At 45.3% G+C, this 15,919-nt stretch overlaps 1 protein-coding gene across 1 annotated transcript in view; it reads right to left on the bottom strand.

Annotated features, from left to right (window-relative positions):
* BEAN1 (brain expressed associated with NEDD4 1) overlaps positions 1-15,041 on the bottom strand; it is a 32,136-nt gene extending 17,095 nt beyond the window's left edge. Inside the window, exons 1-2 of the mRNA XM_040410590.1 lie at positions 14,768-15,041; positions 10,063-10,189 (exon numbers count right to left, since the gene is read on the bottom strand). Of these exons, the coding sequence (XP_040266524.1) occupies positions 10,063-10,087 (25 nt within the window). The 5' untranslated portion in view covers positions 10,088-10,189; positions 14,768-15,041. The remainder of the gene's footprint in view (positions 1-10,062; positions 10,190-14,767) is intronic.
* Positions 15,042-15,919: the final 878 nt, after the last annotated feature.

Below are 15,919 nucleotides of genomic sequence, written 5' to 3'. Positions count from 1 at the left end.
TAATAGTGTTAGCTTTGTAAGTACAGAAAAACCACAATCCTTATTATGATAAGGCTGTAGCCTGGAGGTAAGTGGACACCTTGCTAAATAAAAACTCATTTTTATTTCTATGTAAATGAGCTTATGGGAGCACTGAGGGGCAGCCGGAGCCCCACTGCGCACCAGACTTTCAACGCCCTGCTCCTCCTGTCACTCCTCTTTTCCCATTGATTGACAGGGTCTGGTCCTGTAATCTAGCGTCTGTGCGCAGGATTGGCGCATGCACGGAGCTTCTGCTTTGGTTGTCTAAGCACTGCAGATCCCTACTGTGCATGTGCCAATGACGTCCAGAGCTGTAGGGAAGAGTGGGACTAAAAGGGGTTCTCCGGGCTTAACCTTTTTTTGGGTATTAAAAGCTAACCTGTGAAGGAAAGATTATTGATCACATACTTACCTTCCACAGTGCAGCCGTTCTTGAGATTTGCCTCCCGGTCACGTGGTCCCTCCAGATGGGTTTTCTTTGCTTTTCGGCCGAAGTCAGTCTTCTTGTCTTCTCTTCCTTTCTTGAGCAGGAGACGGATCACGAGTGATGTCACCGCCTCCTGCTGAAGAAAGCGCCGGGCGGCCATCTTCACTCACCACATAAGCGCACTATGCTGAATGCTAGTGCGCATGCGCGGGATTGCCGGCCGCTCTCTGCAGGGTACAGTGGCTGATTGCTATGCTGTGGATCTCACTGGGGGCACTGACTGGCACATGGGGGGGGGGGGGGCACTGTGGAACTGTGGATGGCACTTTGGGGAAATGAGGATGGCACATGGGGGCACTGGATGTCACTGGGGAACAGTGGATGACACATGGGCGCAATGGATGGCACAAGTGGGGCAATGGATGGCACAAGTGGAGCAATGCATGACAAACAAGGGGGCACTGCATGGCACAAGGGGGCAATGGATGGCACAAGGGGGCAATGGATGGCACAATGGGGACACTGGATGGCACAAGGAGGCAATGCATGGCAAACAGGGACACTGGATGGCAAACAAGGAGGCACTGGATGGCAAACAAGGGGGCACTGGATGGCACAAGGGGACAATGGATGGCAAACAGGGGCACTGGATGGCAAACAAGGGGGCACTGCATGGCATACAAGGGGCACTGCATGGCAAAAAAGGGGGCAATGCATGGCAAACAGGGGGCACTGCATGGCACAAGGGGGCAATGGATGGCACAAGGGGCAATTGATGGCACAAGGGGGCAATTGATGGCACAATGGGGACACTGGATGGCACAAGGAGGCAATGCATGGCAAACAGGGGCACTGGATGGCAAACAAGGAGGCACTGGATGGCACAATGGGGCAATGGATGGCACAATGGGGGAACAGGATGGCAAACGGGGCACTGCATGGCACAATGATTGCACTGGATGGCACAAGTGGGCAATGGATGGCACAATGGGGACTCTCGATGGCAGAAGGGAGCAATGCATGGCAAACAGGGGCACTGGATGGCAAGGGGGCACTAGATGGCACAATGAGGCAATGGATGGCACAATGGGGCAATGTATGGCACAATGGGGGAACTGGATGGCACAAGGGGGGCAATTGATGGCAAACAGGGGCACTGCATGGCATAGTGGGGGTACTGGATGGTTCTAGGGGGCACTGGCTGACAAATAGGGGGCATTGGATGGCACTAGGGGCACTGGATGGCACTGTTATGGGGCACTGTAGACGTCACTGTATTGGGGGCACTGTGGGTGTCACTGTTATGGGGGGTACTGTGGACGTCACTGTTATGGGGTATTGTGCACGTTACTGTTAGGGTCCATTCACACATCCGTAGTGTTTTGCGGATCCGCAATACACCCGGCCGGCACCCCCATAGAACTGCCTATTCTTGTCCGCAAGGACATGTTCTATTTTTTTTCCGGAGCCACGGAACGGAAGATCGGGGGAGCGCTCTGGAAATGCGGATGCGGACAGCACACTGTGTGCTGTCCGCATCCATTCCTGCCCCAAAGAGAATGAATGGGTCCACACCCGTTCCACAATTTGCGGAATGGGTGCGGACACATTCACGGACGTGTGAATGGACCTTATTGGGGGCACTGTGGATGTCACTGTTATGGACGCACTGTGGACGTCACTGTTATGGGGGCACTGTGGATGTCATTTCTTATGGGCGCTGAGTATAAGTGATAGGGCTCGTGCACAGAACCGTATCTGTTTTGCAGTCTGCAAGTCGCCGATCCACTAAATAAGGTTACTGTCCATGTGCGATTCACATTTTTTGCAGTCCCATTGAGTTCTATGGGTTTTAGATCTGCATTATGAGGACCAGAATAGGACATGTTCTATCTTTCGCAGAACTGACATACGGATGTGGAAAGCACAGGGACGTCATCAGAGTGTTTTCTACATCCGTATGTCAGTTGCAGTAAAGACAGAACATGTCCTATTCTGGTCCTCAAAATGAGGACCTCAAATCCATAGAACTCAATGGGACTGCAAAAAATGTGGATCGCAAAATGGATACGGTCGTGTGCATAAGGGTTCAGCTGGCTGTATCATAGAAGATGGGATTAGATACACCACTCAGCAGTCAGTATCGCACATAACAGGCTCTGTATCAGGCACACATACAGGTTAGGATTAGATACAGATGTGTTTAGATACGCTTGCCGATTCCAGCTGTTTATCACACTCTGGAGATGGTGAGGGCAGAGCCTGTGGACGGTCAGTGATGGGGTTAGATACACAGCTCAGCAGGCTGTATCACACAGGATAGGATTAGATACACATGAGGGCAGAGCCTGTGGACGGTCAGTGATGGGGTTAGATACACAGCTCAGCAGGCTGTATCACACAGGATAGGATTAGATACACATGAGGGCAGAGCCTGTGGACGGTCAGTGATGGGATTTAGACACTGGGTGAGAAGTAGATTCCTGTCTGGGTGTAGTAACATGGACACAGGAGGTGTAGTGGGTGTGGCTGCTGCAGGCAGAGCAGTGTGGGGGCGCGGCCAGCCTGTGACTCATCTCTGTGCAGTGCAGCCAGGCTTGTGTATCAATAAAGTTATGTATTCAACAAAACAAGAAGGGGAGAAAGTAAACAGATCTGCCAGGATAATCTGATGTCTTCCAGGGGGAAGGAAAGCTCGGACATGAAAAACGGGTATTGGGGGCTTATGTATGCATGGCGAGGGGTGTTAGGAGCACATAAAAATAGATTTTTGATTTTGGGACCGGACAACCTCTTTAACCACCTCAGCCCCCAGTGCTTAAACACCCTGAAAGACCAGGCCACTTTTTACACTTCTGACCTACACTACTTTCACCGTTTATTGCTCGGTCATGCAACTTACCACCCAAATGAATTTTACCTCCTTTTCTTCTCACTAATAGAGCTTTCATTTGGTGGTATTTCATTGCTGCTGACATTTTTACTTTTTTTGTTATTAATCGAAATTTAACGATTTTTTTGCAAAAAAATGACATTTTTCACTTTCAGTTGTAAAATTTTGCAAAAAAAACGAGATCCATATAGAAATTTTGCTCTAAATTTATAGTTCTACATGTCTTTGATAAAAAAAAAATGTTTGGGTAAAAAAAAAATGGTTTGGGTAAAAGTTATAGCGTTTACAAACTATGGTACAAAAATGTGAATTTCCGCTTTTTGAAGCAGCTCTGACTTTCTGAGCACCTGTCATGTTTCCTGAGGTTCTACAATGCCCAGACAGTACAAACACCCCACAAATGACCCCATTTCGGAAAGTACACACCCTAAGGTATTCGCTGATGGGCATAGTGAGTTCATAGAACTTTTTATTTTTTGTCACAAGTTAGCGGAAAATGATGATTTTTTTTTTTTTTTTTTTTTTCCTTACAAAGTCTCATATTCCACTAACTTGTGACAAAAAATAAAAACTTCTATGAACTCACTATGCCCATCACGAAATACCTTGGGGTCTCTTCTTTCCAAAATGGGGTCACTTGTGGGGTAGTTATACTGCCCTGGCATTCTAGGGGCCCAAATGTGTGGTAAGGAGTTTGAAATCAAATTCTGTAAAAAATGACGAGTGAAATCCGAAAGGTGCTCTTTGGAATATGGGCCCCTTTGCCCACCTAGGCTGCAAAAAAGTGTCACACATCTGGTATCTCTGTATTCAGGAGAAGTTGAGGAATGTGTTTAGGGGTGTCTTTTTACATATACCCATGCTGGGTGAGAGAAATATCTTGGTCAAATGCCAACTTTGTATAAAAAAATGGGAAAAGTTGTCTTTTGCCAAGATATTTCTCTCACCCAGCATGGGTATATGTAAAAAGACACCCCAAAACACATTCCCCACCTTCTCCTGAGTACGGCAATACCAGATGTGTGACACTTTTTTGCAGCCTAGGTGGGCAAAGGGGCCCATATTCCAAAGAGCACCTTTCGGATTTCACTCGTCATTTTTTACAGAATTTGATTTCAAACTCCTTACCACACATTTGGGCCCCTAGAATGCCAGGGCAGTATAACTACCCCACAAGTGACCCCATTTTGGAAAGAAGACACCCCAAGGTATTTCGTGAGGGGCATGGCAAGTTCCTAGAATTTTTTATTTTTTGTCACAAGTTAGTGGAAAATGATGAATTTTTTTTTTTTTTTTTTTTTCATACAAAGTCTCATATTCCACTAACTTGTGACAAAAAATAAAAACTTCCATGAACTCACTATGCCCATCAGCGAATACCTTGGGGTCTCTTCTTTCCAAAATGGGGTCACTTGTGGGGTAGTTATACTGCCCTGGCATTCTAGGGGCCCAAATGTGTGGTAAGGAGTTTGAAATCAAATTCTGTAAAAAATGACGAGTGAAATCCGAAAGGTGCTCTTTGGAATATGGGCCCCTTTGCCCACCTAGGCTGCAAAAAACTGTCACACATCTGGTATCTCCGTATTCAGTAGAAGTTGGGGAATGTGTTTTGGGGTGTCTTTTTACATATACCCATGCTGGGTGAGAGAAATATCTTGGTCAAATGCCAACTTTGTATAAAAAAATGGGAAAAGTTGTCTTTTGCCAAGATATTTCTCTCACCCAGCAGGGGTATATGTAAAATGACACCCCAAAACACATTCCCCACCTTCTCCTGAGTACGGAGATACCAGATGTGTGACACTTTTTTGCAGCCTAGGTGGGCAAAGGGGCCCATATTCCAAAGAGCACCTTTCGGATTTCACAGGTCATTTATTACAGAATTTGATTTCAAACTCCTTACCACACATTTGGGCCACTAGAATGCCAGGGCAGTATAACTACCCCACAAGTGACCCCATTTTGGAAAGAAGACACCCCAAGGTATTCGCTGATGGGCATAGTGAGTTCATGGAAGTTTTTATTTTTTGTCACAAGTTAGTGGAATATGAGACTTTGTATGAAAAAAAAAAAAAAAAAAAAAATCAGCATTTTCCACTAACTTGTGACAAAAAATAAAAAATTCTAGGAACTCGCCATGCCCCTCACGGAATACCTTGGGGTGTCTTCTTTCCAAAATGGGGTCACTTGTGGGGTAGTTATACTGCCCTGGCATTTTCCAGGGGCCCTAATGTGTGGTAAGTAGGTAAATGACCTGTGAAATCCGAAAGGTGCTCTTTGGAATATGGGCCCCTTTGCCCACCTAGGCTGCAAAAAAGTGTCACACATGTGGTATCGCCGTATTCAGGAGAAGTTGGGGAATGTGTTTTGGGGTGTCATTTTACATATACCCTTGCTGGGTGAGAGAAATATCTTGGCAAAAGACAACTTTTCCCATTTTTTTATACAAAGTTGGCATTTGACCAAGATATTTCTCTCACCCAGCATGGGTATATGTAAAATGACACCCCAAAACACATTCCCCAACTTCTCCTGAGTACGGCGATACCAGATGTGTGACACTTTTTTGCAGCCTAGATGCGCAAAGGTGCCCAAATTCCTTTTAGGAGGGCATTTTTAGACATTTGGATACCAGACTTCTTCTCACGCTTTGGGGCCCCTAGAATGCCAGGGCAGTATAAATACCCCACATGTGACCCCATTTTGGAAAGAAGACACCCCAAGGTATTCAATGAGGGGCATGGCGAGTTCATAGAAAAAAATTTTTTTTGGCACAAGTTAGCGGAAATTGATATTTTTAATTTTTTTCTCACAAAGTCTCCCGTTCCGCTAACTTGGGACAAAAATTTCAATCTTTCATGGACTCAATATGCCCCTCACGGAATACCTGGGGGTGTCTTCTTTCCGAAATGGGGTCACATGTGGGGTATTTATACTGCCCTGGCATTCTAGGGGCCCTAAAGCGTGAGAAGAAGTCTGGAATATAAATGTCTAAAAAATTTTACGCATTTGGATTCCGTGAGGGGTATGGTGAGTTCATGTGAGATTTTATTTTTTGACACAAGTTAGTGGAATATGAGACTTTGTAAGAAAAAAAAAAAAAAATTCCGCTAACTTGGGCCAAAAAAATGTCTGAATGGAGCCTTACAGGGGGGTGATCAATGACAGGGGGGTTATAAATGACAGGGGGGTGATCAATGACAGGGGGGGTGATCAATGACAGAGGGGTGATCAATGACAGGGGGGTGATCAATGACAGGGGGGGTGATCAATGACAGGGGGGTGATCAGGGAGTCTATATGGGGTGATCACCACAGTCATTGATCATGCCCCTGTAAGGCTTCATTCAGACGTCCGGATGCGTTTTGCGGATCCGATCCATCTATCAGTGGATCCGTAAAAATCATGCGGACGTCTGAATGGAGCTTTACAGGGGGGTAATCAATGACAGGGGTGTAATCAATGACAGGGGGGTGATCAGGGAGTCTATATGGGGTGATCACCACAGTCATTGATCACGCCCCTGTAAGGCTTCATTCAGACGTCCGGATGCGTTTTGCGGATCCGATCCATCTATCAGTGGATCCGTAAAAATCATGCGGACGTCTGAATGGAGCTTTACAGGGGGGTAATCAATGACAGGGGGGTGATCAGGGAGTCTATATGGGGTGATCACCACAGTCATTGATCACGCCCCTGTAAGGCTTCATTCAGACGTCCGGATGCGTTTTGCGGATCCGATCCATCTATCAGTGCATCCGTAAAAATCATGCGGACATCTGAATGGAGCTTTACAGGGGGGGTGATCAGGGAGTCTATATGGGGTGATCACCACAGTCATTGATCATGCCCCTGTAAGGCTTCATTCAGACGTCCGGATGCGTTTTGCGGATCGGATCCATCTATCAGTGCATCCGTAAAAATCATGCGGACATCTGAATGGAGCTTTACAGGGGGGTGATCAGGGAGTCTATATGGGGTGATCACCACAGTCATTGATCACGCCCCTGTAAGGCTTCATTCAGACGTCCGGATGCGTTTTGCGGATCCGATCCATCTATCAGTGCATCCGTAAAAATCATGCGGACATCTGAATGGAGCTTTACAGGGGGGGTGATCAGGGAGTCTATATGGGGTGATCACCACAGTCATTGATCATGCCCCTGTAAGGCTTCATTCAGACGTCCGGATGCGTTTTGCGGATCGGATCCATCTATCAGTGCATCCGTAAAAATCATGCGGACATCTGAATGGAGCTTTACAGGGGGGTGATCAGGGAGTCTATATGGGGTGATCACCACAGTCATTGATCACGCCCCTGTAAGGCTTCATTCAGACGTCCGGATGCGTTTTGCGGATCGGATCCATCTATCAGTGCATCCGTAAAAATCATGCGGACATCTGAATGGAGCTTTACAGGGGGGTGATCAGGGAGTCTATATGGGGTGATCACCACAGTCATTGATCACGCCCCTGTAAGGCTTCATTCAGACGTCCGGATGCGTTTTGCGGATCCGATCCATCTATCAGTGGATCCGTAAAAATCATGCGGACGTCTGTATGGAGCTTTACAGGGGGGTAATCAATGACAGGGGTGTAATCAATGACAGGGGGGTGATCAGGGAGTCTATATGGGGTGATAACCACAGTCATTGATCACGCCCCTGTAAGGCTTCATTCAGACGTCCGTATGCGTTTTGCGGATCCGATCCATCTATCAGTGGATCCGTAAAAATCATGCGGACGTCTGAATGGAGCTTTACAGGGGGTTGATCAATGACAGGGGGCTAATCAATGACAGGGGGTGATCAGGGAGTCTATATGGGGTGATCAGGGGTGATCAGGGGCTAATAAGGGGTTAATAAGTGACGGGGGGGGGGTGTAGTGTAGTGTAGTGGTGCTTGGTGGGACTTTACTGAGCTACCTGTGTCCTCTGGTGGTCGATCCAAACAAAGGGGACCACCAGAGGACCAGGTAGCAGGTATATTAGACGCTGTTATCAAAACAGCGTCTAATATACCTGTTAGGGTTAAAAAAAAACACATCTCCAGCCTGCCAGCGAACGATCGCCGCTGGCAGGCTGGAGATCAACTCTCTTACCTTCCGTTCCTGTGAGCGCGCGCGCCTGTGTGCGCGCGTTCACAGGAAATCTCGCGTCTCGCGAGATGACGCATATATGCGTGACTGTGCGCAGGGCTGCCACCTCCGGAACGCGATCCTGCGTTAGGCGGTCCGGAGGTGGTTAAGTACAGTACAGACCAAAAGTTTGGACACACCTTCTCATTCAAAGAGTTTTCTTTATTTTCATGACTATGAAGGCATCAAAACTATGAATTAACACATGTGGAATTATATACATAACAAACAAGTGTGAAACAACTGAAAATATGTCATATTCTAGGTTCTTCAAAGTAGCCACCTTTTGCTTTGATTACTGCTTTGCACACTCTTGGCATTCTCTTGATGAGCTTCAAGAGGTAGTCCCCTGAAATCGTCTTCCAACAGTCTTGAAGGAGTTCCCAGAGATGCTTAGCACTTGTTGGCCCTTTTGCCTTCACTCTGCGGTCCAGCTCACCCCAAACCATCTCTATTGGGTTCAGGTCCGGTGACTGTGGAGGCCAGGTCATCTGGCGCAGCACCCCATCACTCTCCTTCATGGTCAAATAGCCCTTACTTTCAAAGTTTTCCCAATTTTTCGGCTGACTGACTGACCTTCATTTCTTAAAGTAATGATGGCCACTCTTTTTTCTTTACTTAGCTGCTTTTTTCTTGCCATAATACAAATTCTAACAGTCTATTCAGTAGGACTATCAGCTGTGTATCCACCTAACTTCTCCTCAATGCAACTGATGGTCCCAACCCCATTTATAAGGCAAGAAATCCCACTTATTAAACCTGACAGGGCACACCTGTGAAGTGAAAACCATTTCAGGGGACTACCTCTTGAAGCTCATCAAGAGAATGCCAAGAGTGTGCAAAGCAGTAATCAAAGCAAAAGGTGGCTACTTTGAAGAACCTAGAATATGACATATTTTCAGTTGTTTCACACTTGTTTGTTATGTATATAATTCCACATGTGTTAATTCATAGTTTTGATGCCTTCAGTGTGAATCTACAATTTTCATAGTCATGAAAATAAAGAAAACTCTTTGAATGAGAAGGTGTGTCCAAACTTTTGGTCTGTACTGTATATCCCACGTCATGGTCCTCTACTGGGCATGTATCTCAGGTTGTATGCCCTAATACATGGATACATGCCAAAAAAACTGATGAAGGGAGTAAAGTTCTCTCTGCAGCCTGGGCATCCAATGGCATATTCTAGTTATCATGCTGAGTGACGGCTCTAGTGTCCAATCAGGAGGCCACTAGACCTGTCACTCAGAGCAGAGGGGAGGGGCTGGGAGCATTCAAGTGTCCAGGACACTGAAGATGAAAGGACCGCCTCTAGGACACTGAAGATGAAAGGACCGCCTCCAGGACACTGAAGATGAAAGGACCGCCTCCAGGACACTGAAGATAAAAGGACCGCCTCCAGGACACTGAAGATAAAAGGACCACCTCCAGGACACTGAAGATGAAAGGACCACCTCCAGGACACTGAAGATGAAAGGACCGCCTCCAGGACACTGAAGATGAAAGGACCGCCTCCAGGACACTTGTGCCTCGGTTATGCAACCTACATGACCATCACTCTAGGTATGTCTAGAATCGGAGCACTTACTTGTGCATGTCACCTTGATTGACATGTAACCTGTCTGGAAGAGCGGTGAGTTGACTTGAGGTCGGCGGCTCAGTGATATAAGCCTCCTCAGTTCTGTCTGGTTGGTTTTCTCTGCTCCTGGGGAGAGCTGGAAAAAAAGCAAATATAAGATGAGACACCCGAGCAAGTCATGTCATCGTGCAATGATAAAGAAGATTAAGAAACTCCATCTTCAAATACTTTTTTAGGAGATTCTGGGTCAATAGGGAAGGGGGGGAAGGGATTCTCCTATTTAAGGCCCTCAATGATTAGCCAGTGGAAAGAGAGGCTACAAAGAACATCCCTCATCTTGGATGACCCAGGACAGCTGTGCATTACAAGGACAGTGAATGGACTTCAATAGGCACCATGTAAGACTCCTTTTCCTCTGTGGGGGCGCTGCATGGAAATTGAACACTTACTGTCAGAGGGGTGCACACACATTGTGGGGAACTTGTGACCTTGTCACTCCGAGGTGACAAGGATCTCTAATCCCACATACTCCTTAGTGGTGCTCTGTGTCTTAAAGAATCCATATACAATGTGTAGTAGAGCATAACACGGCACTCACCCGGGAGTAAAAATCTTCCTGCTTTATTGCTTTCTGCAGGTTACATAAACATGGACATCTAGGCGACGGCGGCCGTTTCGTGCATACCTGCACCTCGCCCCTTAAAGGCCCCTAATGAACCACATTATACAGCACATGATACAAAAGGATAAAAACACTTACACCCAAACCTTACAGTATTGCGATCCCTTAGGAGATATTTCATAAAAACACACTAAGGTCATTCCTGTCGTTTAACCCTAGAGGGCCCAACGCCCCGGTTTTTAGGATAATTTCGGCCTCCTTTTGCAATAGCATTTTCTCGCTATCTCCTCCTTTTGTTACCTGTTGTAAGCGGAATAAACCACAGAACCGCATTTGACCAATATTACCTCCTTGTTGCTCGCACATGTGGTCGATCAATCTCGTTGCTCCCACCTTAGTTCTAAGTGAGCGTACATGCTCGCCAAAGCGAACCTGCATGGCCCTGATTGTTTCCCCTATATAGTATAAAGCACATGTGCCTATAATAGCACACACTGCACAACTAGTCTTACAGGTAAAAAAACTCCTTCAAAAAGACGTCCAAGATAGACAAGACGTTATGATAATTAATTGGACGTAGAATTGTCAGATAATTGTGTGTCTTTACTATCAAAAGGTCTGAATTAGGGCTCATTCAGACGGCTGTATGCTGTCCGCATAAAATGCGGATCCGTTTTTTTGCGGATTAGATGTTGTCCCATTCATTTCTAGGTCGGACCTTTTCTTCCATTGCACGGCTCAGCAAAAAAAATGACACATGTCCTATACTTGTCAGTGAAAATCAGGACATGGCCCTATTGAAGTCTATGGATCAGCAAAAAAGGGAATGCAATCCGTTTTTTCGCGGACATGCTGAACTGTCCGCAATAAAACGGATCCGCATTTTTGCGGACAGCATGCGACCGTCTAAATGAGCCCTCACTGTGTAAATAATGAATTTGATGAAGTGCAGTTTGAGATTGGTTTATTTAAGGCTGTAAGAAAAATGAATTTATTTAAAATATATGGTAATAAAAATCAAGAAACCCTGGAAACAAGACCAGTCGGGGAAAGTAAGGTAAAAATAGGCCCGCTAGGGTTTAGTATGATCACACACTTCTCACATGAGGACAGGTTAGGGCACTTTCACGCAAGCGTTATTCTTTTTCGGTAATGAAATCCGGTGAAGGGTCTCAATACCGGAAAAAAACGCATCAGTTTTGTCCTAATGCATTCTGAATGGAAAGCAATCCGTTCAGTATGCATCAGGATGTCTTCCGTTCCGTCCCTTGTACGGTATTTGATCGGACAAAATACCGCAGCATGCTGCGGTATTTTTTCCGGACACAATCCAGGAACAATACTGGCATTCATTTCCATGGAGATGTATTAATGCTGGATCCGGTACCAAGTGTTCCAGAAATTGCCGCATCGCCGGATCCGGTTTTCCGGTCTGTGCATGCGCCAGGACATAGGAGGAGCTATTTTTTGCTTTTGATCCTTAAATACCGGATCCGTTACTCCGGATGAGATGGATCCGGTAAAAACATATTTCCGTTTGCATACGTTTTTCGCCGGTTCCGAACAACGCTATTGTGAAAGTACCCTTATTGTTATGTGAATCGATGGATATACCTGCTGGACACGCTGCAAATATGGAGGATAAGGAAATATCTTTTTTAGGTGGTAGAAAATCTACGGTGAACCCCCCCTTGTCTCCCGGCTCACCGCTTGATATTTTTAATAAAATGGTTATGGAAGATATACGGGCCCAAATATATCTAATGGCGGGCTCTAATCTAAATGAAGGTGGGGAAAAAGGCATTGAAATGGTTAACCTGTCTTAAAGAGGTAGTGGTGAAGCCAGCAGTTAAAGGGGGAAATATCGTCCTCTGGTCCAGGGTCAGCCTATAAAACAGCGGCAAGGAGGCAATTAGGAGACTTGTAAGTGTATGAGACCCTAAGTAAAGATCCAACTTTACTCTACCAAAACTTACTGCGCACCAAGTTGAGACAGGGAGTAGAGTGTCCGTTTTTTTCTAAACAATTTGCTCCTAAATTATACAAAACTATATTTGTATATGATCCCTAAAATTCACAAAAATAGGGACTGCCCCCCAGGTCGCCCAATAGTGTCGGGGAGAGGTTCGGTGACCGAGCTTATCTCCAGGCACTTGGATTGGTTATAAGGACCTCTATTGGAGGGAGTGGTTTCCTATTTGCCGGATACGTCACAGATTTTGGATACCTCACTGTCTTTCCACTGGCGGGAGGGATGCCAATGAGCCAGCATTGATGGCGAGAGCCTGTTCGCTTGCATCCCTACTATCGATTGCTGGAATCTGGTACAGATCTGGGATTTACCAAATATATTCAGGAATTGTTGCTATTCGTATTGGAACATAATGCTTTTCAGTTTGGGGGGAAGGGGGGGGGGGGTCATGGTTCCGCCAGAGGGCAGGGCCAGTGGCGCTTACTTTCGCTAACCTGTTCCTGGCGGAATTTGAAGATGACAAGATTTATGATATAAGGAATCCATATGTACAATATATCAAGTTGGGGGAGTTGGGCGTCTAGGAACAGGAATGACCTTAGTGTGTTTTTATAAAATATCTCCTAAGCGGGATCGCAATTCTGTAAGGTTTGGGTGAAATTCCCCGTCTCTCAGGTACACATTGTTATCCTTGTTTTTAGTGCTATGAGTGGTATCACGTGCTGTATGATGTGGTTCATTAGGGGCCTTTAAGGGGCGAGCCACAGTTTGTGTGGGAAGGCCAGACGAGGCGCAGGTATGCACGAAACGGCCGTCGCCTAGATGTCCATGTCCATGTTTATGTAACCTGCAGAAAGCAATAAACAAGAAGATTATTACTCCCGGGTGAGTGCCGTGTTATGCTCTACTACACATTGCAAAGCATGCTGGGATTGGTTAGAAAAGCCAGCAGGAAGCTGATGAAAACAGGAAGTTAGCTACGTAAACCTTCTGCCAGTAGGTTATGATGCTCAGAACAGGGGAAGGAAAGTGCTGACATGAAAAACAAGGACCTGGGGCATAAATATGCAGTGATTCGGGATCAAGCCCTGGGAAACATTAAAGAGCAAAGCATGCTGGGATTGGTTAGAAAAGCCAGCAGGAAGCTGATGAAAACAGGAAGTTTTGCTTGTAAACATGTCAGGATGCGATGAACTTTAGAACAGGGGAAGGAAAGTGCTGACATGAAAAACAGGTACTTGGAGCGTAAATATGCAGTGTTTGGGGAGCAAGAGCCTTTGGATATAATGAAAAAATATTCCAATTCACTATCAGCAAGCAGAGATCTTGAAAATTGACAGAAATTAAAATTTCAAATATGTTAAAAAGTTGCAAGACATTATAAAATGCTTGAGCTTTATTTGTATAAAACCAGACTTCAATTGGACAGCCAAGCAAGTGTGCATGCTGGGAGTTGTAGTTTTACCACAGCTGGAGTGCTGAAGGTTGCTGATCCCTGATCGAGGTCATCCAGTGCTCTGATATAAAGGTCGTATACATGCATTTCATTGTATATATGGTTTATATAGGTCTACAGCCATCTCTGCCTTTACAAAAGAGGGTGTCGCTAGCTGCACAGGCCTTATAAGAGTTAACTGACCAAATCCTACCATCTTAAAGGGGTTCTGCAGTTTTTTTAAACTGATGATTTATCCCCTGGATAGATCATCAGCATCGATCGGGACCCCCGCCGATCAGCTGTTTGAGAAGGCAGCGGCGTTGGCGGTAGTGCCGCGGCCTTCTCGCTGTTTACCGCAGGCCCAGTGACGTCACGACTAGTATCAATGGCCTGGGCGGGGCTAAGCTCTGTTCACTTGAATGAAGCTTAGCCCCACCCAGGCCAGTGATACTAGTCGTGACATCACTGGGCCCGCGGTAAACAGTGAGAAGGCCGCGGCGCTACTGTCCGCGCGCCGCTGCCTTCACAAACAGCTAATCGGCAGGGGTGCTGGGTGTCGGACCCCCGCTGATCAGATGCTGGTGATCTATCCAGAGGATAGATCATCAGTTTAAAAAAAACTGCAGAACCCCTTTAAGGCCTGCAATATAAAATCTCCATGCAAAACCAGCATCTTGCTTACCAGCCGTGAAGAGCAGAGGATTTCTTGTCCCCATGAAGATCAGTCCAAGGCTGTAGAAGGAAGGAGCAGCATTTGCCATAGAAGTAAATGAGAATAGCAGATGTGAAGAAGGTGTTCCCTGTTCTCCTCTGTGGAAATGTACCAGACTAATTCCTCCCCCCCCCCCCTGTAAATTCAATATGGACACTACCCTCCTGTATACCGGATCACAGCAAACCTATCATGTCTGTGATGTGTGGGGGGCAGAGTGCTCAGCACAGAGACTGAGGCGGGAGGTGTGGAGCGTCTGCGGAAGGAGGGGGCGATGTGACAAAGGATCTGCCGCCGCTCCCCGTAAAACACAGCTTACATGTGAAATCAATAGGAAGTCTGGAGATGAAAGAGGAGGCAGCAAATATTATCCATGAGATCCGGCACCAAAACTGCAAGAGGAACCGAGGATTTAATATGGAGGAAAGTGGATATCTGGTGCATCAGCCGAAATATATAGATATATGATGGGTGTGTTCAAAAAGGAGACGGAATATATTATCTATCTATCTATTATCTATCTATCTATCTATCTATCTATCTATCTATCTATTATCTATCTATCTATCTATCTATCTATCTATCTATCTATCTATTATCTATCTATCTATTATCTATTATCTATCTATCTATCTATTATCTATCTATCTATCTATCTATCTATCTATCTATTATCTATCTCATATCTATCTATCTATCTATTATCTATCTATCTATCTATTATCTATCTATCTCCTATCTATTATCTATCTATTATCTATCTATCTATCATCTATCTATCTATTATCTATTATCTATCTATCTATTATCTATTATCTATCTATCTATCTATCTATCTATCTATCTATCTATCTATCTATCATCTATCTATCTATTATCTATCTATCTATTATCTATCTATTATCTATCTATCTATCTATCTATCTATCTATCTATTATCTATCTATCTATTATCTATTATCTATCTATCTATCTATTATCTATCTATCTATCTATCTATCTATCTATCTATCTATCTATCTATCTATCATCTATCTATCTATTATCTATCTATCTATCTATCATCTATCTATTATCTATCTATTATCTATTATCTATCTATCTATTATCTATCTATCTATC

The sequence above is a fragment of the Bufo bufo genome, chromosome 10 (genome assembly GCF_905171765.1).
Source record: "Bufo bufo chromosome 10, aBufBuf1.1, whole genome shotgun sequence".
Lineage (NCBI taxonomy): Eukaryota > Metazoa > Chordata > Amphibia > Anura > Bufonidae > Bufo > Bufo bufo.
Note: the sequence above shows the minus strand (reverse complement) of the source record. Positions and strands in the feature narration are given on the sequence as shown.